The sequence below is a fragment of the Ornithorhynchus anatinus genome, chromosome 13 (genome assembly GCF_004115215.2).
Source record: "Ornithorhynchus anatinus isolate Pmale09 chromosome 13, mOrnAna1.pri.v4, whole genome shotgun sequence".
NCBI lineage: Eukaryota > Metazoa > Chordata > Mammalia > Monotremata > Ornithorhynchidae > Ornithorhynchus > Ornithorhynchus anatinus.
This window is the reverse complement of record NC_041740.1, coordinates 20,418,895-20,445,653: the sequence shown is the minus strand read 5'-3', so window position 1 is coordinate 20,445,653 and position 26,759 is coordinate 20,418,895. Positions and strand designations below refer to the sequence as shown.

At 43.3% G+C, this 26,759-nt stretch overlaps 1 protein-coding gene across 1 annotated transcript in view; it reads left to right on the top strand.

Moving 5' to 3' along the window:
- The window catches only part of ADAM22 (ADAM metallopeptidase domain 22), a 113,939-nt gene extending 90,754 nt beyond the window's left edge, over nt 1-23,185 (top strand). The window contains exons 27-32 of the mRNA XM_029077711.2: nt 3,355-3,462; nt 6,437-6,537; nt 7,296-7,362; nt 10,081-10,191; nt 18,185-18,308; nt 19,750-23,185. Of these exons, the coding sequence (XP_028933544.2) occupies nt 3,355-3,462; nt 6,437-6,537; nt 7,296-7,362; nt 10,081-10,191; nt 18,185-18,308; nt 19,750-19,770 (532 nt within the window). The 3' untranslated portion in view covers nt 19,771-23,185. The remainder of the gene's footprint in view (nt 1-3,354; nt 3,463-6,436; nt 6,538-7,295; nt 7,363-10,080; nt 10,192-18,184; nt 18,309-19,749) is intronic.
- The last annotated feature ends 3,574 nt before the right edge of the window (nt 23,186-26,759 follow it).

Sequence of the window (26,759 nt, the reverse complement as noted above, 5' to 3'; positions counted from 1 at the left end):
TGGTTGAGCTGGAATTAGAACCAGTGACCTTCTGTCAGGCCCATGGTCTGTCCTCTATGCCATGGTCTGTGTCTGTCTTTGTGTCTGTGTGTGTATGTGTGTTTGTGTGTATGTGTCCTGTTTTATTCTTTTCCTCCTCCCTCCACCATCTGCTTAAACTGGATTCTCAGCCCAGAAGCTCCATTCCCTGCCCCACTTTGAAGCCCAGAAAAATATGGTAGCCTTAAATTGTGATCTCTTGTTCACGTGTTTATCCAACCCCTTCTTCAACCAATATATCTGTTTAGCTCTCTGTGATAACAAATCACAAACGTTCACTTCCTGCTGGTTGGAGAATTGTTTTCCTTGTTTTTTTCTTTTGGTTTAGAATGTTATATTTTTCAAGTTCCAATAAGTCCCCTCTCATCTTGATAATGTAATATATGGTAAGCAGTGATACTGTGTTCACTATGGGCATGTCACTCCTGATTTTGTAAAATTCACTCCTGTCCCCTTCTGCCTCCATCTTTCTACACTGAATTGTCCTAATCTTTTTGACCTGTCCTCACATGGAAGGTTGCCCTTCATTCACTTAATGTCAGTCCGATTTGCACTTTTTATCTATTTGGTTTTGAGATTTTTGACCATAAATAATGCTTTTTTTCCCCCCAATTTAGCCACCAGTTTTTTTTTCCTCTGGGAAAGGAATCAAAAGAAATGCTTTAAATTGCAAAAAGAAAGTCCATGGGCAGTGAAGGGTAGGGAGAGAATGAGGAGGAAACAAAATGGTATTTTGACCACTTGTATGCAGAGCACTGTCCTAAGCACTTGGGAGAGTACAGTACAACCGAGTTGACAGACACATTCTCTGCCCACAGCCGGCTTGCAGTGTAGATTGGGAATCTTAACTACTAAATCCCCCTGCGAGGACAACAGTTTTTAGTCAAGAACTGAATATTCCTTAAGGAAGTGTAAAACAGAGCAGAGGTAATCCACAGGAGCCCAAGTTTAGGACTTCTATGTCTAAGGATATTTGTCATGGAATATAGAACTACATTCCTTCAGCTTAAGGTTATGTTCCTCTCAGATAAGGGTGAACTAAAACAGTTTTACAAATTACCAACTTCTTCTTGAGGATCCAGTTAGGTAATGAGCAAGTAAGAATTACAATTCTGTACTTCATTAAGGGTGGATTGAGTGAGTTGACCGATATTTAGAAAGTCAAAGGAAGAGGTGGTTACCCCCCCAATTGATAGAATCCAGGAAAGTCAAGCAGAGCAGCAAAATTCGAGTGGATAAATAGATTAAAAATCAGTTTTTTGGTCATTCATTCACATTTATTGAACGTTTACTGTGTGCACTATACTAAGTGCTTTGGGAGAGTATAATAGAACAGTAAACAGACACATTCCCTGCCCAGAGTGAGCTTACAGCCCCTGCTCTGTCTTCTGGCAAGACCACTCCTAAACTATTTCTGAGAGTTGAGGATCATTCCTGTTTTTAAAAACCTCTACAACTATTACAGCTGCTGCTGCTGCTGCTATTACATTTTTTATGGTATTTGTTAAGCACTTACTATGTGCCAGACATTATGCTAAGCTCTGGAGCAGATACTAGCTAATCAGGTTAGACACAGTCCACGTCCCACATGGGGCTCACAGTCTTAATCCCCATTTTACAGATGAGGGAACTGAGGCCCAGAGAAGTGACTTGCTCAGGTCACGCAGCAGACTCATGGCAGAGCCGGGATTAGAACCCAGATCCTTCTGGCTCCCAGGCCCATACTTGACCCCCTGGGCCATGCTGCTAATAAGCTGCTACTAAGCTTTTCCTCTGCTGCGGCTAATATTACTTCTATTATTACTATTACTACTAATTCTACTACTAGAAACCCATTCCAATATCTAACAACTCTTACTGCCAGGAAGCTCTCTATATCTTATGTAAATCACCTTTTCTATGACTATCTTTTCTTCCTATGATCTCAGTGGATGGGGTACCATTAGTCATTCTTCAAATTCTGGCAGAGAAGTTTCAACCACTTCACCGCTTTCTACCACTTCACCGCTTTCTCCAGACTGAGGAATCCCAATCGTATAATCTCCTGTCTTTGGCCTAAATCATCTTCTCAGTTCTCTTCTGAAAACTGTTCAAGCACTCCTTACCCATCGTAAGCGAGGTGGGCACCCAAAACTGCATCTAGGATGAGGTTTGCACAGAAGTGACATAATTATAATAATAGAAATAATAATTATGGTATTTAAGTGCTTACTGTGTGCCAGGCACTTTACTAAGCACTGGGGTGGATACAAGCAAATCGGGTTGGACACAGTCCCCTGTCCCACGTGGGGTTCACAGTCTCAATCCCCATTTTACAGATGAGGTAACTGAGGCCCAGAGAAGTGAAATGACTTGCCCAAGGTCACACAGCAGACAAGTGGCAAAGCTGGGATTAGAACCCATGACCTTTTGACTCCCAGGCCCGGTCTCTAGCCACTATGCCATGCTGCTTCTCTTTCCACTAGGCTGCGTTGCTTCCGTAGATCGAGAACCCTGAAGTATATTGGACAAACAGAATCTCAAACTAGAAATTACCACCCATCACTGATTTGGATCATCTCCTAATTCAAATCACGGATTACCACCCCTCTGAAGCCACACCATCCACAGTCTTTCCTGGGAGATCACCCTTCTTCACAAATGCCAGCCTTATCAGAAAACTTCCCAGAAAACTATCATTCCCCCCACTTTCCCCAGCCCCATCCACTTTGCCCAATTCCTCTCCCATCCATTGGCAGGGCTTCCCCCAAAATTACCAAGTTGACATTCTGTGCCCACATGTTTTCCCTCGGGGAGGGGGCCTGAGGAGTGAAAAGCAAATGGTTTCTAGAACTTCTGAGTCTTTCTCCTTCTTCTGTTTGAGGGGCTAGCCCACTTGACCTTCTCAGGAGGTAAACCAGCAGTGGGGGAAGCGCAAAGGAGTTGAATTTGTTCTGGAGAGACTGAGTCGAAGATGTTGCTGAGGTGGGGTATCAGGGAGAGGAGTTGCTTGAGGGGGTGAGGACAGTCATTTCTAGGATAATTCATTTAAACCTTTCACTTGGCAAGAGACCAGAACCGGAGACCTGCAGCAGAAAAGGATTAAATGGGGAAAACAGTTCAAACTTTGTTATCTCGGTGATCGTGTAGATTGAACCCTCATGATCAGATGACTTTTGTGTGTCACCTTTATCGATAATCTTACGTGTTATAATGGACTTGATTCCTAGAGATCATTATTCCTGCCTCTTGCTCCTGAACTAATATTTGTGTATATGTGTGTGTATGTGTGTGTGTGTCTTGTTTTCTGACTTGAAAATGTTTATTATGCTTTAGACAAATACCCCAGGGAGATTTTGTAAAAAAGCCTGGAGATGCCGACTCTATTTATAGCGACATGGTTCCTGGAGTCAGCACAAACTCAGCATCTAGTTCTAAGAAGAGGTCTGCTTTTCTGTCGCATTTTCAGATTTCTACCTGTTCCATTCCACATTATTCCATTAGTCAGAACATTTCATTATTTTGCAGCAGGTTTGACTACTTCTTCCTTCTTTATGGAATGTTGAAAATGGTATCCCTTGTTCTTTGATTACAATATGTGCTCTTACAAAGTATCATTTAGCCTGAAATCCTATTTTATTATCAGAACGGGGGGTAAGGGGGAAAACAACTTTGTAAAAAGTTACGTAAGAACCCAAGATTATTTTTTTGTCTATTTCTTACATGACTTGAAAAAAGATAACAGGATTTATTGATGGTTTAAAACTGTGGTTCTGTGTCACATCTGGTAGTCAAAGAAAAAGGTTACTCTTATTGCTTTGGTAATAATCTGTTCTTAAATATACTGATACTATCAATGTTAATTTGAAATTATTTAATTGTAAATGCCACCAGCTTCTGTTTTTAAAATTGAATTAGATCTGAAAAATGTTGTTTGTTTTTTCAATGACTTGTATATTAAATGTCGCGACCAGGATTGCCTGCTAAACATTTTATTCAAGGAGTTATTATTTATCGACTTATATAACTTTCAGTCTAGCTTTAAACTAGGTTGTGGTGCCCAGACTTCATAGTTTTTTTGTGTTTTTTGTTTTTGTTTTTTTTTTAATGTATTTGTTAAGAACTTACTATGGGCCAAGCACTGTCCTAAGCACTGGGGTAGATACAAGCTAATCAGTTGGACACAGTCCGTGTCCCACATGGGGCTCACAGTATTAATCCCCATTTTGCAGATGAGGTAACTGAGGCACAGAGAAGTTAAATGACTTATCCAAGGTCATACAGCAGGCAAGTGGCAGAGCCGGCATTAGAACACAGATCCTTCTTTCTACCAGGCCCTTGCTCTTTCCACTAGGCCATGCTGCTGCTTAAGTAGTACAGAAATACGAGCTGGTAATAAAGGATTTATCCAGTCTCTTAGAATTTAATACCAGCTGTTTGCTGTAGGGGTTCATGAGTATCATTTTAAATCTTGTTGAATTACATTGGATATTGCCCCTTGGGGGTAAATTTGGAGAGAAAAAAAGCCATTGGAATAGCTTAAAAAAGTGTAGACGATATGGAATAATAATAATAATAATAATGTTGGTATTTGTTAAGCGCTTACTATGTGCCGAGCACTGTTCTAAGGGCTGGGGTAGACATAGGGGAATAATGTTGGTATTTATTAAGCGCTTACTATGTGCAGAGCACTGTTCTAAGCGCTGGGGTAGACATAGGGGAATAATGTTGGTATTTGTTAAGCACTTACTATGTGCAGAGCACTGTTCTAAGCACTGGGGTAAACACAGGGGAATCAACCCAAATCCTAGGAGAGTGCAAAAGTCAGGGTGCTTCATGGAGGATCAAGGAATCATAATGTAAGGGCTAATGAGGTTAGAGCCAAAATTATCCAACCTCAGACCTACTCATTTCCCTTGCTTTTGGAGGAGGAAAAAGCTTCTCTGGCCATCTGTTGACTGGTCAATCAAAGGCACTGAAAAGGATGCCTTGCCTATAAAAATTAAGAACAGACTTTTCAAAACCCATAAGGATATACCCAAAAAAGAAGAAATGTGGGATGAAATCCAGAAACTTATGCAAATTTTATAGAAACTGCTTCAAAATCCAAGGAACTACTTCAGTAGGTTAAAAAAACAGAAAATCAAAGTGCCCTCGGTTTATACCCTAATGGGAGCCTGTGTCCCCGAAGAGCCTCATGTTCACAAAAATTCTCGTCATGGTTCTCATGCTGTGCCTGACCTTCCATGCATGTACAAAATCATAGCTTGCCAAACCCACTTGGCGTTGTGTCCCATCAGGCTTGTGTTGTCGGAAGATTGTGCCCTAATTCTACGGTAACTTTCTGTCCAAAACACATAATGAGAACATGCATTATGGCAGAACTGACTCTCCAGTGCATTTCACGTATATGGAGCAAAGGTGAAGAGAATGGACAGAGGAATTTGAGGGATTTTTTCCATTTGCTTCCTGTAGGCTTTATGGAGTAGTGAAGTTTTTAATTGGCAATCCAAGAAGTTTTGGGGAAAACAGGCAGGTCATTAGAATTCACCAATATTTCTTTGGTCCTTCAGCCCCAGAGTGTGTTTTGAAATGCCCAAAAATGGTGATTAAAAATCACATTTTAATCAGAAATACTTCAATAACAAAGTTTGGTGGGGTTTTTTATAACAAGACACACATACTTATTTACAAGAACCGGTGTGTGGCTATGATTTGGGATGCAGGACCATTTCTAAAGTGCAAAACCTGTCTTTTGGAAAGAGCTCTGGTAATAAAAGACTGCTTCCCTCTGAGTGATTGATCTTAAGCCCCTTTAAAGTACTGAAAAGTGTCTGTCAAGAAACTTCTGTTGTAGAGGGCAAGGGTGGTCAATTTTGATTTTTCATGAAGCTACTGAGGCAGAAGGGAAATAAATAAGGGATAGTGGACAAAATGCTGATCCAGTTGGAATCTTATGAGGCAGTCACCTGACCTAATCAAGTGGGATTTAGTTTAATCAACACAGTCACCTTTCCTGGTTTAGGATAAGATGGCTAAAGCGAGGAAAGCTCTATTTCCCAAAGAATGCCAAAGTGAAAATCTTACTGTTACTAACATCTCAGCAGACCGAATCAAACTAGAATGCAGGTAGATGTGAGGTTGTAGTAATTAGCAGTACGGGCCTTGGAAGGAAAAAATTGCCTCCTTTCTGTTAGAAAAACTCAATATTGTATTCTGTATCTGCTTTTCATGAATTTTTTTTATATCTCTACATTATTTAATTTTTCGGATTTACTTTCTTAGTTTCCATTTTTTTTAATTTCCTGAGATGCTAAAGAGACCTTGTTTATTGATCTTAACCCTTAGGAGTATGAACGTTTCTATGTTTCAAGCTGTCGAGGGGAGAAATGAAAGGTTTTGCACATTCCCATTTCAGATCAAATGGACTATCGCATTCATGGAGTGAAAGAATCCCTGACACCAAAAATATTTCTGAAATCTGTGAGAATGGACGGCCCAGGAGTAATTCGTGGCAAGGTAAGGGGAAATCCAAAAGCCCATCTTTCGCCAAAGACAGAATTCCAGAGATGAAGGCATATCTTTATATATTATAAATTATTTACTTCTGTTGATGTCTTTCTCCCTCTCTAGACAGTTAGCCCATTGTGGCCAGGGACACACTGTATTGCACTCCCCAAACGCTCAATACAGTATTGTGCACATAGCTCTCAATAAATACTATTGATGCTGTTGATGATAAAGAGGCCAAGAGTCTTGTTATCAACCTTCTATTATTGCCTTCAAAATCAGAAGATTCGCTTGTAAAGGGAATCTTGCAAAGGATCCTGCTTATTTTTCTTTGAATGTGTTCAAAACCTCTCAAAAGGGGTCTACAGGCATTTGATTAATAATCTGAGTTGGGATTTGTTAGCTTTAGTTAACTAGTTAATGCAGTATCAAACCCCTGGTGTGCAACTTTCAACCCCAAAAGTCCATGCCCCAAGTACAAAGTAGAAAAGTCTGTTATCGCATGCTAATAGATGGGTGAACTTGGGCAAGTCGCTTAACTTCTCTGTGGCTCAGTTACCTCATCTGCAAAATGGGGATCGAGACTGTGAGCCCCAAGTGGGACAGTGACTGCGTCCAGTCTGATTTGCTTGTATCCGCCCCAGCGCTCAATTCGGTGCCTGGTACATAATAAGCACCTAACGAACACCATAATTATTATTATTATTTAATTTGTTATTCATTCCGATGTAATTTAATCGTCTCCATCTTAATCTCATCTTTTTTAGGTAATGCAGGAGGCAACAGAAAGAAAAGTAAAGGCAAAAGATTTAGACCCCGGTCTAATTCTACTGAGTAAGTCTGAACCCTAATGGGGGACCAAAAAAACCACTAGCTACTCTGGCTTGTTCTAAAGAAAATGACATGTCATTTGCAGCCACTTGATCAACTTGGGAAAGTGCCAGCACTGCGTCTTGGTTTGGTAATTGGAGGAAGTTTTGATAAGGTTCCTTCCTTCTCTTCCACAACCCTGGTTTCAGTTATTTTAAAGAATGTGCACTCTGTCTCTCCATCTCTCTCCTCTCTCGGTTTGTCAGTTGTGTCTCTCTACCTCACCCGCTCCCCCATCTTCTTATCCCTTTTTGATAACATGGATCCAGTCCTCCCGGCAATCTTATGAGAGCGTATGAACCGTGCCTAGAGCATGTGCTTGATGCTCTACTGCTCAGATACCCTTATGACAAAAATATAATCATCACCTCAGGACTGAGGACCTGAGTTCTAGATACAGCTTTTCCACGGAAGAGCTGTGTGACCTTGGGCAAGTCACCTCCCGGTGTCTCGGTTCCCTTGTCTGGAAAATGGAGACGATAATATCGTCTGCCTCTTCCTACTTCTCTGAGGTGTTGTGAGAGACAAATAGTGTAATTGGTGTCGAAGCACTTTGGATAAACACAAGTGCTAGATTCATTCAAGGTATTGTGGTTATTCACTGTCAGTGGCATCTTGGGGTATAAAGGATAGATATATATTATTACAAGTGAAAAATAAAACGTTTAATTGTTATCGAAAGGAAAGATTGGAGGGGCAGTCTCATGTGTAGTTTAATGACATTAGCATCAAACGTACATTCTAAAATGGCATCATGCGATCGTTCAAAAAGAAAGCACGTGTTTTAAATGTTATCCTAATTTTAGATTTTTTTTTAATGTAATCATCACTCACCCTTTTTCTGTTTCTTCTTTTGGGAAAGTACATTCATAATCAAGCTTACTCGATCAAACCCTTGATCTTCCTGCAATAGAATGGAATCTTAATCGGTATTATTATGATATTGCACCTCGACAAACTATACATCCGTCTGCTTGCCGTCCTCACTAGCAAAGCCTTCTGCCAAGCAACTATCAGTCACAGCTTGCTGGAAATTTGCTTAGCTTTTCCATCGGGTACCCCTTCCCCTCTCGGTCTGGGAATAATAATAATTGTTCCTTCATTCGGACCTCCCAGCTGAATTAGGATTGTCTTGTAAGTGGCTTGTCGGTGTTTATTCAGCGGATAATTTCTCTCTGATTTAGAAACCATGGAATGTTCTAGAGACACCATTGCATGGCCAAGAACGGAAAACTGTACCAATCTCATTAACCTCCATCCTTTAGAATTTATTCTAGCCACTCCCAAAGCTCTTGGATGCCTCCAGGCTTCTCTGTGGGTAAACTCTTTCCGGAATGCTGTTTGGTGGAAGTTCTGCATGAGACTGTGCAGTGAAAGCTATTCACCTCGTTTGACTTAGTTAGTTGCCCAGAGAGGTGAGGACGAAACCTGCAGGTTGTTCTGTCTAGCTTTCTGGGCGTCTCCTTTAGCTGTGGCGTGACTTAAAAGTGGGAGCGGAGACGTCACGATGGAGCCAGTAAATCTGTGAACCCAGCAGGCAATCTGTATTCAGCAGCAGTAAAGGGGATGAATAAAATGGCCTTTGGAATAAATTCCCCCCACATTATCTTCTCAAATCATCTCCAAGAAGCCCGCTCGACTAAGGTCTGGTGCCACAGATACCCTTTGGGATGCTGGCCTATCGAAATAAAAACTCCTCGGAGTTTGAAGTCGATTTGTAAAGTTAATTCAAGACAAATAGCCATTGAGGGACAGAGTAGGGCAGAGTGGACCCTGGTAAAAACCAAATGTTAAAGCATTAAAAGGTGGAATCCTTCCCCGTTATCGCCATATTTTGGACAGGTGACCCACAACAGAAAAGAACAGATGACTTGGAACCTGGCCCCCTGGCGATCTCAGTCTTCCTTTAGCCCAAGACATTCTAAATCGTCCTCACTCTCCCCAACTTCTAGGACTCCAGAGCTGCAGGAATGAATTATGAATTTATCAATAGTATTTATTAAGCACTTCCTATTTGCTCGGGAGAGTACAAAAGGGTTACTAGACCATCTCTCAAGGGCAAAACACTCCCCTCCTGACCTCTGAAATAATACCACCAGTTGGAAGTAGAGGGAAATATATTAGTCAATCAGTGGTATTTATTGAGTTCTGACTGTGTGCAGAGCACTGGGCTAAGCTCTTGGAAAAGTACCACACAAGAGTTATGGTTAGCACGAATCCTGCCTGCAAGGAGCTTATGGTCTGCAGGGGGAGACCGATGTTAAAATAGACACCACAATTTCTCCAAGCTTAAAGGATCAAGTCGGACTTTTTAGCAGTCTGATTTTTGGAAAGTATATTCAAAGGTGGTAAGGTCGACTTTTTGAAAAGGATGTAGAAATGGGGACGTGTTAAAACATGCACCAGTATTCAGTCGTTTTTATTGAGCGCTTATTGTGTGCAGAGCACTGGACTAAGAGCTTGGAAAGTATAATTCGGCAACAAATAGAGACAATCCGTGCCCAACAACAGGCTCACAGTCTAGAAAGAGGGAGACAGACATCCAGTAACATGTTTTTCACCAATTAACAATCTGGGGTAGGTTTATTAATTCATTCTACTTTTCCTCATGTTTGCTCTTCCTCACTATACACAGTAGCGACCTCTTTGGCTTAGACTTTGTTGTATATTGTGTTTCTGCAGAAGGGAGCCCCAAGCATTCGAACCTGGGCCCCCCCTCACCCAGAAAATCCCATCCCAAGGCATAAGCCCAGGGCGTCCTGACGCCCCAGAGGCAGGGAGTCAAGATCACAGGTCAGTTTCTCCCTGTCCTTCTTTCTAAGGTGCCACTTAACCCTTCCTCTTCTGAGCATTTAGTCATATGACTTGGTGGGGGCCGGGGGGGGTAGTCCTGAGGCAGCTAGCTGAAACTCGCTCAGCTCTTCACACCCCTCCAGCCTCAAGAATACCCCGGCCCCTGACTCTGATGCATTGCTGCATGTTGTGATACACTACACGCCTCTTCAAGCTCTAGGACCGATCTTTAAGGGCCGGAAATCAGGACAGACTCCCAAGAGCGTAGGACCCCGATTCTGGGACCCCCGAAGGGCAGATCCCAGAAAGGAGCGGTCAAGAGAGACCCTCAGGTCAGTGATTAAATTCAGGCCTCTGGGAAGGGACCGATTGGGAAGGGATCAATGGGAAATTCAAGCCAAGGAACTGGATGGCTCCATTGGAAAACTCCCGCCCGGGTGCCTTACCTGTTGAACTTCCACTTGCAAGGAAAGAACAAACTTGGGAGTGTCTCCCGGATTAGCAAGTGAATTTGGAAAATGGAGCTGCATGGACCTGCCTAGGTGCTTGCAAAGTGACTGACCGGCTTCCTCTTCTACCTAAGAACGGTTGCATGGGCTTTTCCCGATACTGCCCTGAACTCAGAGATTTCACGAGCATTTTCATCTGGAGCTGCACTTGCTTTTTATCGCTTTCTTTTTGTTCAGAGTCTCTGCCGAAAGCTTAAGGAAATTCGGATTTCACCGTTTGTACCAATGGGCGGGTTGGAAACAGCTGTGCCTAAAGACAAGCTGGGTGAAAGGAGGGACAGAAACTCGAGCAAAAATGGTCTAAGAAAGTTCAGAACAAACCAAGGAATCCTCCCGCACTGGATTTCGTCGCTTGCGAACCGGTAGTTCATTGGCCAAAGCTAAAATGAAAGGACCAAACAATCTGAGATAAAGAAAACTATTTTGGGGAGTTGGTTTGGACACGAAGAGGGGAGGCGGGGGTTCATGGAATTCACTGGCCAGGGGCTAAAGGATCTAAAGGAACAGTTGATCTGGAGTTAGGCAGGAAGATGGGTGCGCACATTTTCAATCGATCAGTCATATTTATTGAGCACTTACTGAGTGCAGAGCACTGTACTAAGCATTTGGGAGAGTACAATTTGACAGTTGATAGAGGCATTCCCTGCTCACAGCAAGCTGATTTCAAGAGAAAAAGGGCATTTGTATAAGTTGTCCCAAAAAATCAGAGTCGTTGGTAGTTACTCAGTTCATACTGCGTTTATGCAGTATCAAGCAATCAATCATGAGTGGTATTTATTGAGTGCTTACTATGTGCAGAGCACTGTACTAAGCCTCTGGTAGAGAACAATACAACAGAATTAGCGGATGAGTTCCCTGCCCATAACGAGTTTACAGTCTAGAGGGGGAGTCAGATGTTAACATGAATAAATGACTTAAAAAATATAATTTCAAGATTATGTACATAAGTGCCGAGGGGTTGAGGGTTGGGGCGAATATCAAATGCTCACAGGTCATAGATCCAAGAGCATAGATGACACAGAAGGGAAAGTGAGCCGGGGAAAAGAAGGCTTAATCAGGAATGGTCCCTTGGAAGAGATGTGACCTTAATGTGGAGAACAGTGGTTATTTTACTAATCTACAAACATTTCCAAAAAGGAGGAAAAGGATATTTTTCATCCATTTTTCAAAGGAGAAAAAAAATTCTGGGGCAGAGGTGGGTATTCAGCCTGGCCTTCTCACCTCCTATGCCAGTTTTCTGACCACATGTTAGAGGTATTGAGCAGTGACCACGGTTTTCCAAGGTACAAAAAAGAAGGCTAGATTTTTAAACCGAGGATACTGAAGGGCAAGAATTGGTAAGAATCGGTAAAACCATGCTACCTGTTTCCTAGAGTTTTTTTGGTTGGTGGTGGTGTTGATGCTTCAGGAAGTTTAGTAGAGTGCCCATTTTCTAAATCCTATTTTCTCATCGGAAGCTGAGGGACTTGGGGTTGGAGAGTGAGAAGGAGGGCAAGTAATGTTTCAGTGCCGCTCAGCCGAGCAGTTGAGAAAGTAGGTTCATTTCTGCTCCACAAATCTTATCTGGATAGTGCTCCAAAGCTTCGGAGTTGGAGCTTCTCTGGGGAAACAGGAACAGCAGATTATTTTCAACAGGCCTCCCTGCCTTGTTTCCCATTTCAGTACTGGAGAGAGAGAGAAAAAAAAAGAGAATGATATCCCATTATTTTTTGCCCTTCCTGAGGTATTCTGAATTCCAAACGTCTGGTTTAGTTTGTAGACCCCTGGTTATTCTGAGCTAGCACCACTGGTGGCTTGATATCGGCCATCCTTTTACCCAGAGATGGTCGGGGAGGTGCCATCTTGGAGAGATGACGGGGAGAAGCGGGTGGCCAGAGCCCAGAAGGAGCTCTGGGACACAGATGAAAATGACTTTCTCCGAATTAAATGAAGTGATTCCTAGGACCTTGTTAGTCCCTGTAGTTTGTTTCATATCTTTGTGCCAATTGCCTTAACTCCCCTCAACATTCCCAGGAGGAGTTGGGCCAAGTCCCTGGCATTTTGAGGATGAAAGCATCTTTGCCAAGCTTGCGCTGTTTGTTCTCAGATTTTTCTATTCTTCTTGTTCTTCTGCTTTCTCTGTTCCTTCCATTGCTTTCTGCAGGTATTTAAACCCTTGGTTCAAAAGAGACTCTAATGTAGCTAAGTGGGTAGAAGATGTGAATAAAAACACTGAAGGACCCTACTTTAGGTATTTGGTCAATTAATTCTCTATCCCTTTTTGACACTTCCAGCTTATATAAGTGGTATGGCTAGGGTCCAAGCCTGTGTCTTTCAATACCAGCTCCTGGTATCTGCTGCCTTTTGATATCTGTTTTTAGTTTCCCTTGCAATTTCAATTTTTTTCTGAATGTTTCAAATGAAGCCATTGGCAGGGCGTGTTTAGTGCATGCCCCCCTCACCACCTAGAGCTTTTAGTAGCTGCTTCTTCATTTTTTACGCTAAGTAGTGTTTTCCGGGCATGAGGCATACTGTCCACTATTACAAAAGCACTAACCTAAAATGAATTTAATTTACTCAAACGAGTGGTTCCATAATGCAATTTATTTTTCCCACTAAATACCAGAACTCTGGTGAAAAGGGAAAAATTTGAGAGTGGAATTCTATCTTAGTGGTATTTATTGAGTGCTTACTGTATACCGAACACTGTAAGAAGCACTTGGGAGAATACAGTACAGTAGAAATGTATGACACATTCCCTGCCCAGAAGGAGCTTACAGCTAGAGGATTTAATAAAGTAACAGATTTAATTACTTCTATAAACATCAATCAAATGGGTTTATTGAGTTCTTACTGTGGGCAGAGTGTTGTACTAAGTGCTTGGAAGAAAATAGTAGATAGCACCATCAAGTAGTTTATAATCCAGCAGAGACAGACACTAAAATAAATCAGAGATGGGGAAAAGCAATAGAATACAAATAGAGTGTTTGTGAAAATGATTTAAATGTCTAAATGAAAATATATAGTTTGATATAGCTTTGTTGGTTTGCTATGATAGACCAGGTGATAAAGCTACTGAGAAGGATAATTTATTAATTTGCAAGTTATTCTTTGAAAGTTTGTCAAACTTCAGAGATCTCCTCTGGAGACTTTGACTAAGTGATCAAGCTGCCTGAAACAGTTCCAGCAAAAATGAGAGGCGGGGACGGAGTTCTTGATGTAAAAATTTAAGGAACTGGGCATCTTATATTTTTAAAAAAATTCTATCCACTATATTACATGAGTAATTTCCTGAATTTCAGTGATGCTGAAGAATGTTATTGTTAGAAAAGTAGTATTTTGGAGGCAAATATGCACACTTTACCCAAAAGTTTCAAGCCCCAAATTAATGAAAGACAAAACCATTGCTTTAAACAGTTTTCTCAGAACAATATTGAGATGGTCTTTAGACCCTGTCCATGTTCTTAGAACATGGGCTTCTTAGAACCCCAAAACAGACTATTCAGCCCCTGTTTGAACCTTGCTCTTCCAAGCACAAAGCTTCTTATTTTGTCACAGGAGTGGCTTGGTCTACAGTTGTCATTCATTGACATTAAGTGCTTAGTACAGAGCTCTACACACTCTAAATATTCAGTAAATACCATTGATTGGTTGATTGACATTGATAAATTCCCCCGAACCAGCCCTTCTGCTGGCAGACCCCAGATTCCACTGGCTAGTTTAGCAAGGTAGGCCTCTTCCTTGAGAGGCTTTTTGGCGATCAATCAATCAATCAGTGGTTTTTATCGAGTGATTGCTTTGTGCAGAGCACAGTAATAGGCAACCAAGAGAGAGGGCAATACAAATGAAAGACACAATCCCTGCCTTCAAGGAGCTTACAGTCGAACTTGACTGAGTGCTTGGAAAAGTACAGTAGAGCAGAGGTAGACATGATCCCTACCCTCAGAGAGCGTACAATCTTGTGGGCTGATGATGTCTATTTGGGTAGCGGGAGGGAACCCTAGCAGCATCTCGTTCCCGCCCCCAGCCCCCATATCCTTTTACCCAGTTTGAATGTTGTTGCCCAACTGGGGGGAAATAGACTCAGGACTGGAGAGTCAGAGAGAAGAGGGAGATGGGGATCCTTCTCCACAGGGACAACCCCCCGTCCCCAACAAAACCCTCATGGGCACAGTGAGGATTGGCATGTGCCATACCTGCTCTAGCCTCCATCACTTTCAGCATGATTATTTTGATTTTTCTACTATTCCTCTAAAATTTTCTCATTCAGCCTTTCGCTCCTTACTCAGGGCCAGGTGTTAATTTGGCCTTGGAGCATGTTGAAATCTCCTTTATAGCACTGGCATGGCCTCTTGCAAGAGTTGTTTTGCCACCCACCCATAGTTTTTAGGGCATCCTGTCAAGCAGTCAATCATTTATTGAGTGCTTATTGTGTGCAGAGCACTGTAATAATAATGTTGGTATTTGTTAAGCGCTTACTATGTGCAGAGCACCGTTCTAAGCGCTGGGGTAGATACAGGGTAATTAGGTTGTCCCAAGTGAGGCTCACAGTCTTCATCCCCATTTTACAGATGGGGTAACTGAGGCACAGAGAAGTTGTGACTTGCCCACAGTCACACAGCTGACAAGTGGCAGAGCCGGGATTCAAACTCATGACCTCTGACTCCAAAGCCCATGCTCTTTCCACTGAGCCACACTGCTTCTCTCGGGAGAGTACATTGTAATGGAGTTGGTAGACATGTTTCCTGCCTATGATGAGCTAAGAGTCTAGAGGGGGAGACAGATTTTAATATAAATAAATAAATTACGGCTACATACCTAAGTGCTGTGGGGCTGAGGGAGGGTGCAAAGTGCAAGGGCGGAGCAGAAGCGGGTGAGAGAAGAGGAAATGAGGGCTTAGTCGGGGAAGGCCTCTTGGAAGAGATGTGCTTTTGAAAAGACTTTGAAGGTGGGGAGAGGGGTCGGTGGCGAGATAGATGAGATGGAGGTACAGTGAGTAGGTTGGCATTAGAGAAACAAAGTGTGTGGGCTGAGTGTGGTAGGAGGGGGCAAGTTGTTTGAGCAGGACCTTAAAGTCAGTCTCAGAGTGGGCCAGGCCTGAGCCTCTATTCCCGACTCTGGCCAGGGAGAAATCCACCTGGTAGGAATCTCTCTCATTCCTCACCCAGCTCCACCTCCTGATCATTCCAGGCCACAGCTCACCCTAGAAACAACTGCAGGAGGAAGGAGAGCATTGCCAGTCACCAGTGAGTTAAAAGTGCAAGGTTTCTGTCCTAGAATGCAATGGGGGCCTCCAACTGCACTAACTGTGGAGCACTAAAATTCACTGAAGTAAAAGCTGGTTCTGAGCTCCGGTAGGAGTGCTCCTGTTTAGAAAGATATTGAGAGAGCTCTGTTTATGTTTGTAGGCAGGAAGCAGGTAAGTTTTTAAGTCTCTGAGGCTTTGGATTTTTAGGGGTCCCTAATTCCCATCTTGGATTCAGGGCCCTAGAGAAATTAGAGGTCCTTCTTCGAAAAGGATGGTAAGGAAGGAGGAAGTTGGGATGAGGTGGAAAAATAGCCCCATGAATTACCCCCCAAAATACATTTTTCCATGTGTTCTGTAGTGTATGGGGAAGCCATCGTGCAAGTAGTGTCGTTCATTTCCCACACCAAAAGTATTTAAACTGAGGGAAGAGAGAGAGTGGGTGTGGGGGGTGTGGGGTGTGGGTGTGGAGGGTTGAGGCGGCGATCTTGGTGTTGAGCAATTGATGGAAATTCGGGAACAACCAATGAAGTAGTTTTGGTCAATACTTTTATGGCATTGTTAGCTTTTTTTAATGGTATTTGTTAAACATTTACTGTGTGTCGAGCACTGTTCTAAGCACTGAGACTGAGGGCTAAATGCTCCTAGGAGCCCAGGGCCAACAGAATGTGTGTGGGTGGTGGTAAGTGTCCACACAGCAGCAGCTATGGGGTCCAGTGTGTCTTCCACAGAAACGGTTGGGGGAGTCTTCGTCTCCAAAGTCGCGGTGGGGGTGAAAACCAGAGTAGAACAGTAGGGGTGCCCAAATGTATGCAACCTCTGACCTCTTCTTGCCCCAACAAAAGCGGCATCTAGCACTATGGATATCCTGAATGAAAAACAGAGCAGAGGATCGTGGATGAGCAGTTTTCTATTGGCTTAGTCTTGACCTTTCATTTAGAAAGGTGGTCAAGACCTAAGACTATCCACTTCGGAGCCTCTACGTTCAGAAAATTAGGCCTCCAGGAGAAAAACCGACCTTTGTAAGTGTAAAATCCCAGTCTGTATCCCTAGAATCGCCCTGGTTTAGAAAGCCCAGTCGTGAGGACTGGTCAGACCATTTTTGTATGCTCTCATCAGCCTGTTTGTTTGGCTGACACTTTGCTTGCATGTCTACTAATTTATCGTTCACCCTCACATGCCTTTGTTCCTTCCCCACTACACACCAGCTCCTGCATGAGTTTTGTGTCATTTAGAAGATGGTTTTCCAACAGATGTACCTGCTGTGTCATTTTATGAGAAATTATTAAAGTTCCTCTTCCTCGCCATCGACAAACTTTCTGGGAAAGTCATTCAGCTTGAACTGTGCCTTATTAGGCAGAGAATCTACCACGTCTGATCATGCTCGAGATTGGTTTTCTAGCCTTCTGCTCCCTAGGTGGCTTGACTTGAGTTCTTTTGGGTAACAGAGAATTATTCTGGGTGTTGCTCAGATGATCCAATGAGATTAAGAGCGAAGCTTTAGCTTCCAGAGATGGGAGGTGTTTCTCCAACCCACCAAGTTCCCAACTATAGGAGTGAAACTCTTATTTTTGCTCTCATAATTTTTTCATCATTGCCACGAATCATCAACAGCTTTTATTGGGCATCTACTAGATGTGTAGAGCAGTGTACTGGACACTTACTTTGCCTGTACTTTGAGCAGAGTATTTTCCCAAGCCCCTTCCATGTGCAGAGCACTGTACTCAGTGCTTTAGGAGTATACGGGTCAAAGACAGTCCCCAGATTCAAGTTATTGAGAATTTAATGAGCAAGATGGGTGGATGTGAATTTCTTCTACAACAGGCAGAAGACTCCCAATCTGTCAGCCTTGCTTCTCCCATTTAATCTGAGAGCTTCCAAGCAGAGTTGAAAAGAGCTAGGAGTTTCTAGGTGTAGCTAAAAAATTTGAAAAGCTGGTCTTTTTGAACCATTAGCTCTCCTTAGCCTGTCTGAGCCACAAAACCCTTCCAGCTGGCTCTTTAATGGGAAGCTTTTTGCCCTACACTCAAAATGAAAAGTTGGATCTGCAAAAAAAGAAAAAATATAACCTTTGAGCCTTCCACGTTTAAAGAATGTCAGCATAACGTCCTGGCCTTCACAGTCAGGATAGTGAGCCTATGTGCTACTGAATCGGCAGATTTCAAACTAAGGGAGGGGGGCTTTTTACCGAAGCAGATTTTAAATATTTGGAATAGCCTGATCACATTCCCCTTTCTTTCCCATGTTTCCATCATCTCAGAACATTATCTCCTGCCAAGTCTCCTTCTTCATCTACTGGATCCATCGCCTCAAGCAGAAAATACCCCTATCCGATGCCTCCACTTCCCGATGAAGAAAAAAAGGAGAACAGACAAAGTGCCAAGGTACGTTGAACTTCTTCAATCAATCAGTGGTATTTATTGAGCAGCTGACTGTGTGCAGAGCACTGTACTAAGCACTTGGGAGAGTACTGTGTAATAGAGGTTATCCCTACCTGCAAGGGTCTTACAGTCTACAGGGGGAGAGAGATATTAAAATAAGATGAGGGCTTTATAGTCCCAACTCATTTACAGTAGGCAGTCAGTGTTTATCCAGCAGGTTCAGAAGCATGATTGATTAGAGTTACATTTATTTACAATTTTTAATGGCAAATAAATGTAATTTTTGTATGTAATCTGCACACAGGAGTCCCCTGCTATTATACACTTCCTCTAGCACCCTTTCTCGATAACACTTTCACACTTTCATGACGATAGGTACCATTGACCTACATGATGTCTGTTGGGGGAAGGAGTGTGGTGATTACCTAAGTACTGAAGGGATAGGGGCTCAGGTGCATAGGTGACTTTGTAGTGGGGAAAACAGGGTGGGGGGATGAGAGATTACTCAGGGATGGCTTCCTGGAGGAGGCATGGTTTTAGTGGACCTTAAAGATGGGGATAGTAGTAGCCTGCTGGATGTGAAGGGGAAGGAAGTTCTAACTGGAAAGAGGGCTATGGTGAGAAAGATGAGAGTGAGGCAGTGAGCATATTGGCATCAGGGGAGTGAAGTACGTGGGCTGGGTTGAGACGAAAGAAGAGTAGTAAGTAGAGCGCAGGTTGAGCACCTGAAAGCCAACGGTGGGGAGTTTCTGCTTGACGCAGGGGTGGATGAACCACCACTGGAGGTTTTTGAGGAATGGGGAGATAGGCTCTGGATGTTTTATTCAAATGATACAGGCAGTGGAGTGAAGGATGGGCTGGAGAGGGAAGGGTTGGAGGCAGGGAGTTCAACGAGGAGGCTGAAGAAGGTTACAGGCTAGTGAGACAGGGAGGATAGTGGTGTCTATAGCGATGGGAAAGCCCAGGGAGAGAGTGGGCTGGGAATCGAGGCAAAGAGAAGCTCTCAGTTCAGCACAGGACCAGGGTCCCGGTGCTGGCAGAATACAACCGGCCCTGCCCTCAGGGAGCTTCCAGTGAGTTGAGGTGAACATGAAACTACAGAAATTCGAACCTCCTAGGACAAACACAGCAGAAGCAACGGCAGAACCGATGCAGAAGTGCTAGGGATTTAGCTGGAGTGATTGAATATCGGGTAGACTTGATCTGGGAAAGCTTCCCATTGGTGATAAAGCATCGAGACGCCTGAAAACCCTACTGACCCACCCCTCGGTCGTTAACAAGGAAAGGTCTGGTTTCACCCAAGAGGGTTTCATTCCTTTACCAGAATCAATCAGTGGTATTTACTGAGCGCTTACTGAGTGCAGAGCACTGTACTAAGCGCTCATAATGAATGCAGTGCCCCCTCCTGCTTTCATAACATATTCTTTTGTATTGTTTCCTCCAGCTATGGGAGACGTCCATCTAAAGCCACTGTTTACACAGCACACACTCGAACTGTTTACGTCAACTTTTATAGATGCTCAGCGCCCCTGAGTCACGGTATGTTACCTGCTCTTCACACACAATGTTCGCTCTCTCGTCCGGTTTCCTTTTGGATTTGCTGGGTGTTCAAGGTCAACCCACCACGAGACAACTGAAGCGACACCAGATACTTTGGGTTAAATGAACCGGCTGTGACAAAGATATTCCTTGAGACCTGCGTACTGAAACTATCAAAATTAAACTCCCTGCGCAAATCTGACAGGTTTATCCTGAGGATAACGTCGATCCGGGAAGAGTGCATTCAGAACTCAAGCCTCTGAGGTCTGTTCCCACTGAAGTATGTGCATGAACCTTCTTTCACTTTATTTTCCCCATTTTCAAGGACAAAATAGTTCAGTAGATACTAGCATGCAGGGGTAAGAAATATAGGGTTTTTCTGCCGGACTTCAAGCTTTAGGAGACCAATAGCTAACCCGTACTTTGGAAAGTTCATTTTACTTTTACATTCTCGGCACACAAAGGGCAATGTACACGTGGAAACATTAGAAAATCATGGGAAAGCAAGCATCACCGTCTCCATTGGGCCTTTAAAATTTTAAGCCAATGACGTTGTAAACCTTGGCTACCGGGACAGTAAAGAAGTTTCTCAGAAATCACGACTTGACCAGAGTACACAATGTCCCTTTAAAGTGTGGGTCGGGAAGATGTGATTTTTTTTGTTTTTGTCACTGTTCAAGAAAGCAGGTAGCAGAGATGAGAGTTAAGCAAAACAGACCAAAGAAACACATCAATGACAAATGGCCCCGAGTTGCTTTCACCAACTGTTTCAGGCACTGTCCCGATATGTGACTCTGCAGGTGGGTTAGTCATGTAAGCAGCAGCAGCTGGGCATTTATAAAACCCCACGTGAAAACTCTGATGTTCTGAATCCTCATCTTCAATTCAAGGAAAAATTCAGAATTGAATAGGAAAGAGTAATGCACCTCAGTCTTGGACTCGTTTTCGAAAAGCAGTGGATGTAGTGAACTGTTTGGTTTGGGGGTTATTGCTGGGTACCTTATGAATCTTAATTTCCTCCTTTAGCCATACTTTTTTTCTGTGTCAAATGAACAATCTGGGATCATTTTCAAAATCGCCCTTTTTAAATTTGTTCCCTCACAGGCATTTTCTTCCTCCGAGTCTGTTCTATTTTCAGGAGAAAATTAAATGTGCCCTGCTGCTACTTTTCAACCCACACAATTTCCCGTGATCTTCATTCCATCTGGTGGGTAAAGATTTAGGAGAATAAGCAGTGTGATTTTAATGCGATGTAGCTATCTCTGGGCTGACTGTTAGAACCCTGCCAAAACGTTGTCAAGTTGTCTCATACAGAGAAGGGGAGACTGAACATTTGAAAAAATGGAGCAGGTGACCGAAATCCCTTCTATAGGCAGTAAAGAGTCCTTGTGAATGTTTGAAAGAGATTCTAGGGGTGAGGATAGTTTACCGTGGATTCCTCAAGCTATTGTACTTTTAGTGCCAGAGGGCTTCAAAGCCATCAGTTCTATCTTTCTTTCTCTCCTCCCATGCCTTTTTGGCATTTCTATGAGTTTAATTTTTTAAAAAAACAAACCACCAACCCACAAACGCCCAGCACAGGACCGGCAGAACAGGGTTGATTCTGCAACACTAGAATTCAGCCAGTTGTCGCCAGAGACGAGGTTAAAATGTTTAATTGTGATCTCCAGTGCTTAATACAGTGCCTGGCATATAGTAAGCGCTTAACAAACACCGTAATTATTATTATGATCTCCATGGAATTTTACAGGGAGCAGCGGGCCTCCCAAACTGCCAATGGGCTTAGCTCACTCCTTTCATAACTTCCCGTGACTTATTCACATTGGACTTTATTCCCAGTCTATCCCAGAGCATCCATATCCTCAGTCGGGCAGTCTGAGAGAGGCTTCTCGCTGCCTAAATAATGACTGATTGGCACACAAGCACTGGTATTCAATTCCTCTCTGTTTTCATCCAGTTTGGATGGGCTTGGGTCAGTTTTTCTCTCTCTCCCTCTCTTCCTCCCTCATTCTATCTCTCCCCCCTCTCTTCTCCCTCTCCCTTTCCTTCTCTGTCCCTCTCCTTCTCTCTCTTCCTCCATTCCCCTCTCCTTTCAGCACCATGTCCTGAACAGAAGTAGTCTCCCTTAAAAAGGGCCAACAATTTCCCACAGTGACCCCCAACTCTTCCTAGACCCTGCTTTTCAGGGTTTTCCACCACTCTGGCCCTGTGACTCAGGCCTGGCAACCCTCTGAGTTTAACTGTCTTTGAGGTGTTAACAGAGTCGTGCTGGGTAGATCATACCGGATTTCAGGTGCTTTAGCAGCAAACGTCTGTCTATTTATGATTTTCCTCAGAGACACTGGGCAAATCTCCTTTCCCCAAATACCAACCTCCTTACATAAATATAACCCCCTTCTATCCCATCTAAGCCAACTACAACCATTAGAGATATTTACCAAGTTTTAAACTCTAAACCAAGTCTAAAGTTTAAGGTCAGAGTAGAAATTCTTAAAAATAGGCTAGCTCTAGACTCGCAATTCAGGACAGTTATTCTGAGTTCGTTGATTCAGTAGAAGTACAAAAAATCCTGCTCAAATAGATCTGTATATCACTGCCTGGTTCTGAATCCTTTTTTTTTTTTGTAATCCAGCACAGAGTGAAACTTGGTGTCTATGACCACCCTTTCTAATGGGAAACTATTACACACCACACCTACCATTTTGTACAGGATTTTTTTTTACAATGCCTAACTACAAAAAAGGTTTCTTTATAAAAAAAAAAAAAACAAACTGCACTTTTTTTAACTTTTCCCGAAATAGAATCCCAGCCTATGATCCTTTCTTTCAGAAACTGGGACTATTGCATCATGATAGTAATTATTCATTCACCAGTGTAGATTTGTGCTAGTATTTTACCGCCACTCGTCCCCATCTATAAATAGTTGAAGCCACCCTAAGGTGAAGTTTTCGTAACAGCATGGAAAAATACATGCTTTTAGTGTGGTCTGGCAATTAAATATCTGTATAACCCTAGATATCCATCCTAAGACATCAAGTTTTCTCTGCTACCCATTCCAGGTTCTTTCTCTTTAAATTAAAAAAAGTTCTGGTATACACCAACATGAAATAGAGCATCGCAACTGCTTTTTTGAGAGTAATTTCTGTTATAGGAGCTGCTCAAAGTTATATGTTCTTCATCGTAGCTGAACACAATATTGCTGCTTTTAAGAGTAATCTATAAGAGATCCTAAATACTTGCACAATTTTATTAGTATCCACTTCTGAGGCTAAATATGACACTATGGTTTTCTATGTTACTATTATTGTAACATCAATAAAGAGACTTTGTGTTTCATTTGAGATTTCATTTTTGGTGCATCATTTCCCCCTAATCCCGGGTCTGTGATACTCCTACCACTCACAGAATACCCATTGTATCCTTTTCAGCGCAGTGTCTGGAAAATGCGGCAGATTCAGGTCTTAAAGGAGCTATTCCCCGTGCTGTCGGTCCCGTGGGACCCAGGCGTCCCGAGGTCCAGACCCAGTTCTGGCGGCTGAGACTCTGTCATCAGCGGTTGAAGGGTTTTGAGCGGTTAAAGGGTCCTGGGGTGTTCTGCAGGGTGGACAGGTCCAGCAGAAATCACAAAAAACAATTAGCTAAAGTGGCTGGCAAAGACTGCAGCAGCAACCATGGCAACCCAAGCTTGCTGGGTTACGTTGCCATGGCACAGCACCGCCCCCTCCCCACACACTGCATTTTTTTAAAAATGGTATTTGTTAAAGTGCTTAATGTGCCAGGCACTGTACTAAGCGCTGGGGTAGATGCAAAATAATCAGGTGGGACACGGTACGTGTCCCATCTGGAGCTTACAATCTTAATCCCCATTTTACAGACGTGGTAACTGAGATCCGGAGAAGTGAAGTGACTCGCCCAAGGCCACATAGCAGTCAAGTGGCAGAGTTGGGATTAGAACCCACGTCCTTCTGACTCCCAGGCCTGTGCTCTAACTGCTAGGCCATGCCTCTTCCTTCAGCCATAAATGTACTCTGCTCACCTACCAGCTTGTTGCAATTCATGTCCTTGAAACATGGCTGGTGGAGAAGAGAGGCAGTGAAGGGTGTCGCGTAAACCATTATCGCTCTAATCAATTCCTCTGAGCCCCTCTTGGGTCCTCAAAGACTGAGCCTTATCTGCTTTTCCCAACAGTGTCACTTTGACTGACAACTCATTTGAAGAAGAAATGAGGTAAGGTTTGTGGTAAGGAAAAAATTGAGTTTCCTGGACTAACTCTGCCTAGAACCCACAAGGAAATAAACTGGATTTAATTCTGAGTAGCGGTAGAAGACATAGTTGGTTGAGCTTCCCTGCAGTGGTGGCCCCAAAGCAATACAATTTCACATTCTTGCTGGAGAGGAAAGGGGAAACCAAATAATACCAACACAAGCTGCAGTTCCTTTCTTCTGAAAATGTGATCTGAATTGATCGACCAATGTTATTTCATGGTTATCTTCCTACTTTCTGGTCACTTCTTACTTTTCACTGGACTGCAGGTGTCCTTCAGGCTTGTTCTGTGTTCCCCAGTTCTTCCTGTTTTACACTCACTCTCACAGCTTCAGCTACCACTTCAACAGATGACTTCCCTACCTCACTAACCCTGATCCCCACCTTCTTGCAATCTCCTATTTTCTCCTGCCTCCAAGATATCGCTCCCTGGATTTCCCACCGGCACATCGGACTCAATGTCTAAAACCAAATTCCCTATCTTCCTACCCCCATCCACCTCTGGCAACTGCGGGAATATCCCCGACTCCTCACTTTCTTTCAAATCTCACAGTGTCTGTCTCTAGATCCTGTCATATTTTCTTCCGCAGCATTTCCCATATCCACCTCTCCAACCAATCATCTCCCTGGCCAGACACTGGTCATATCCCGTCTAGACCTCTTGCTTCACTCCACTGCCCGCCTCATTCTTCTTTAACATCCTCCTGCCCATTCGTTAAAAGCTTTTCACGGTTTAAGGCAGCACTATCCCCCACAGCTCTTATTAATCCACTCTCTCCTTCCACTGTACCACAGCTTGCAATGGCTACTCCATTTTTTCTTTTAAATGGTATTTGTTACGCACTTACTATGTCCCAGACACTGTAAATACAAGCTAATCAGGTTGGGCACAGTCCCTGTCCCACATGGGCCTCACAGTCTTAATCCCCATTTTATAGAGGAGGTAACAGACACAGAGTAAGTGAAATGACTTACCCAAGATCACACAGCAAAGTGGGGGGAGGATTAGAACTCAGGTCCTTCTGACTCCCAGGCCTAGGCTCTATCCACAGGGCCACACTGCTTCCCACTGCCCCTCATTCTCAATTTACTCATATCCAACACCTGGCTCCTAACCTTCCTTCTGCCTGAAATTTGTTCTCACGGTCCTCGAAGCCCTTTGAAATTCCACCTCCTTCAGGAGGCTTTCCCTGCTTAAATTTTCCTTCTCCCCACATCATACCCCTCCAATTACCACCTCAGCCTATATATATATGCACAACCACATAGCACTTGCAAGATAATGGAGGCGAAAGGGGACTCCAAGTTATGAATCTTGCCTTGATGTGTGTTTTCCACTCCCCATTTGGGCCGGAAGATTTTTTTAGGCTTGGGTACAGAGCACTGCAGTACTGGAGTAAGTGGCTTACGTGCCATGTACAGGTAAGTAAAAAGTGAGTGTTCCGTATTGTATGTTCTGCAAGCACCTAATTTTGGATTTTAGGGAAACTAGGTGGTTAGAAGCATTAGGGCGTAGTGGGATAGAGAAAGGCCTGGGAGTCAGAAGGTCATGGGTTCTAATCCTGTCTCCACCACTTGCCTGCTGTGTGACCCTGGGCTTCTCTGTGCCCCAGTTACCTCATCTGTAAAATGGGAATCGAGACTGTGAGCCCCACAAGGGACAGGGACTGTGTTCAACCTGATTTACTTGTATCCACCCCAGTGCTTAGTACAGTTCCTTGCACATAGAAAGCCCTTAACAAATACAATTATTATTATTACCATCGCTATTTATGACTTTGGGTTATGAGCTACCAGCCATGGCTCAGGGAAAAGAACTTTGAGTCATCAATGACCGCTACTTTACATCATTGGTTGAATACGCCACCAAACAAGTTTTGCTTTTTAAAAAAATCATGATATTTGTTAAGCACTTACTATGTGCCAGGCACTGTACTAAGCGCTGAGATAGATGCAAGCTGATCGGTGAGATAGTCCCTGTCTCACCTAGGGGCCGTAGTCTTAATCCCCACAACCGTCTGACTCCAAGGCCCATGCTCTATCCACTACATCCTGCTTCACCAAATCCGACATCACTGATACAGGATGTGGGGGACACCCATTAAAGCATAGAAGGGGGTAGGTTCAAATCAAACAAAAGGAAACGCTTCTTCACAGGGTTCTAATCCTGGTTGTATGACCTTGGGTAAGTCACATAACTTCTGTGTGCCTCAGTTTCCTCCTCTGTAAACTGGGGACTCACTACCTGTTCTCTCTTCCCCCTTCAGACTGTCAGCCTACGTGGGACAGTGACTGTGTACCCTGATTATCTCATATCTTCCCCAGCGCTCAGTACAGTACTTGACACATAGTAAGTGCTTCAGTATCACATTTATTATTAGTATTACCCAACAGGCAGTAGCATATGGAATTTGTTGGAAGAAGTTGCTAAAGCTAAAAATATTAGACATTTCAAGAAGGTCTGGGGGTGAAATGGTGTCAAGCCATCCTGGGTAGCTAGTGGGAAAGGTAAAGATGTTAGATGGCTCCTCCCTTCTATTAATGGACAAGACAGGCAGGCAAAATGACCCAGGTCTCTTCCAAGCTTTTTGTTGCTCTTGATAAACAGAACACTGGGTGAGATGGATAGGGTCTGACCTAGAAATGGCTTTT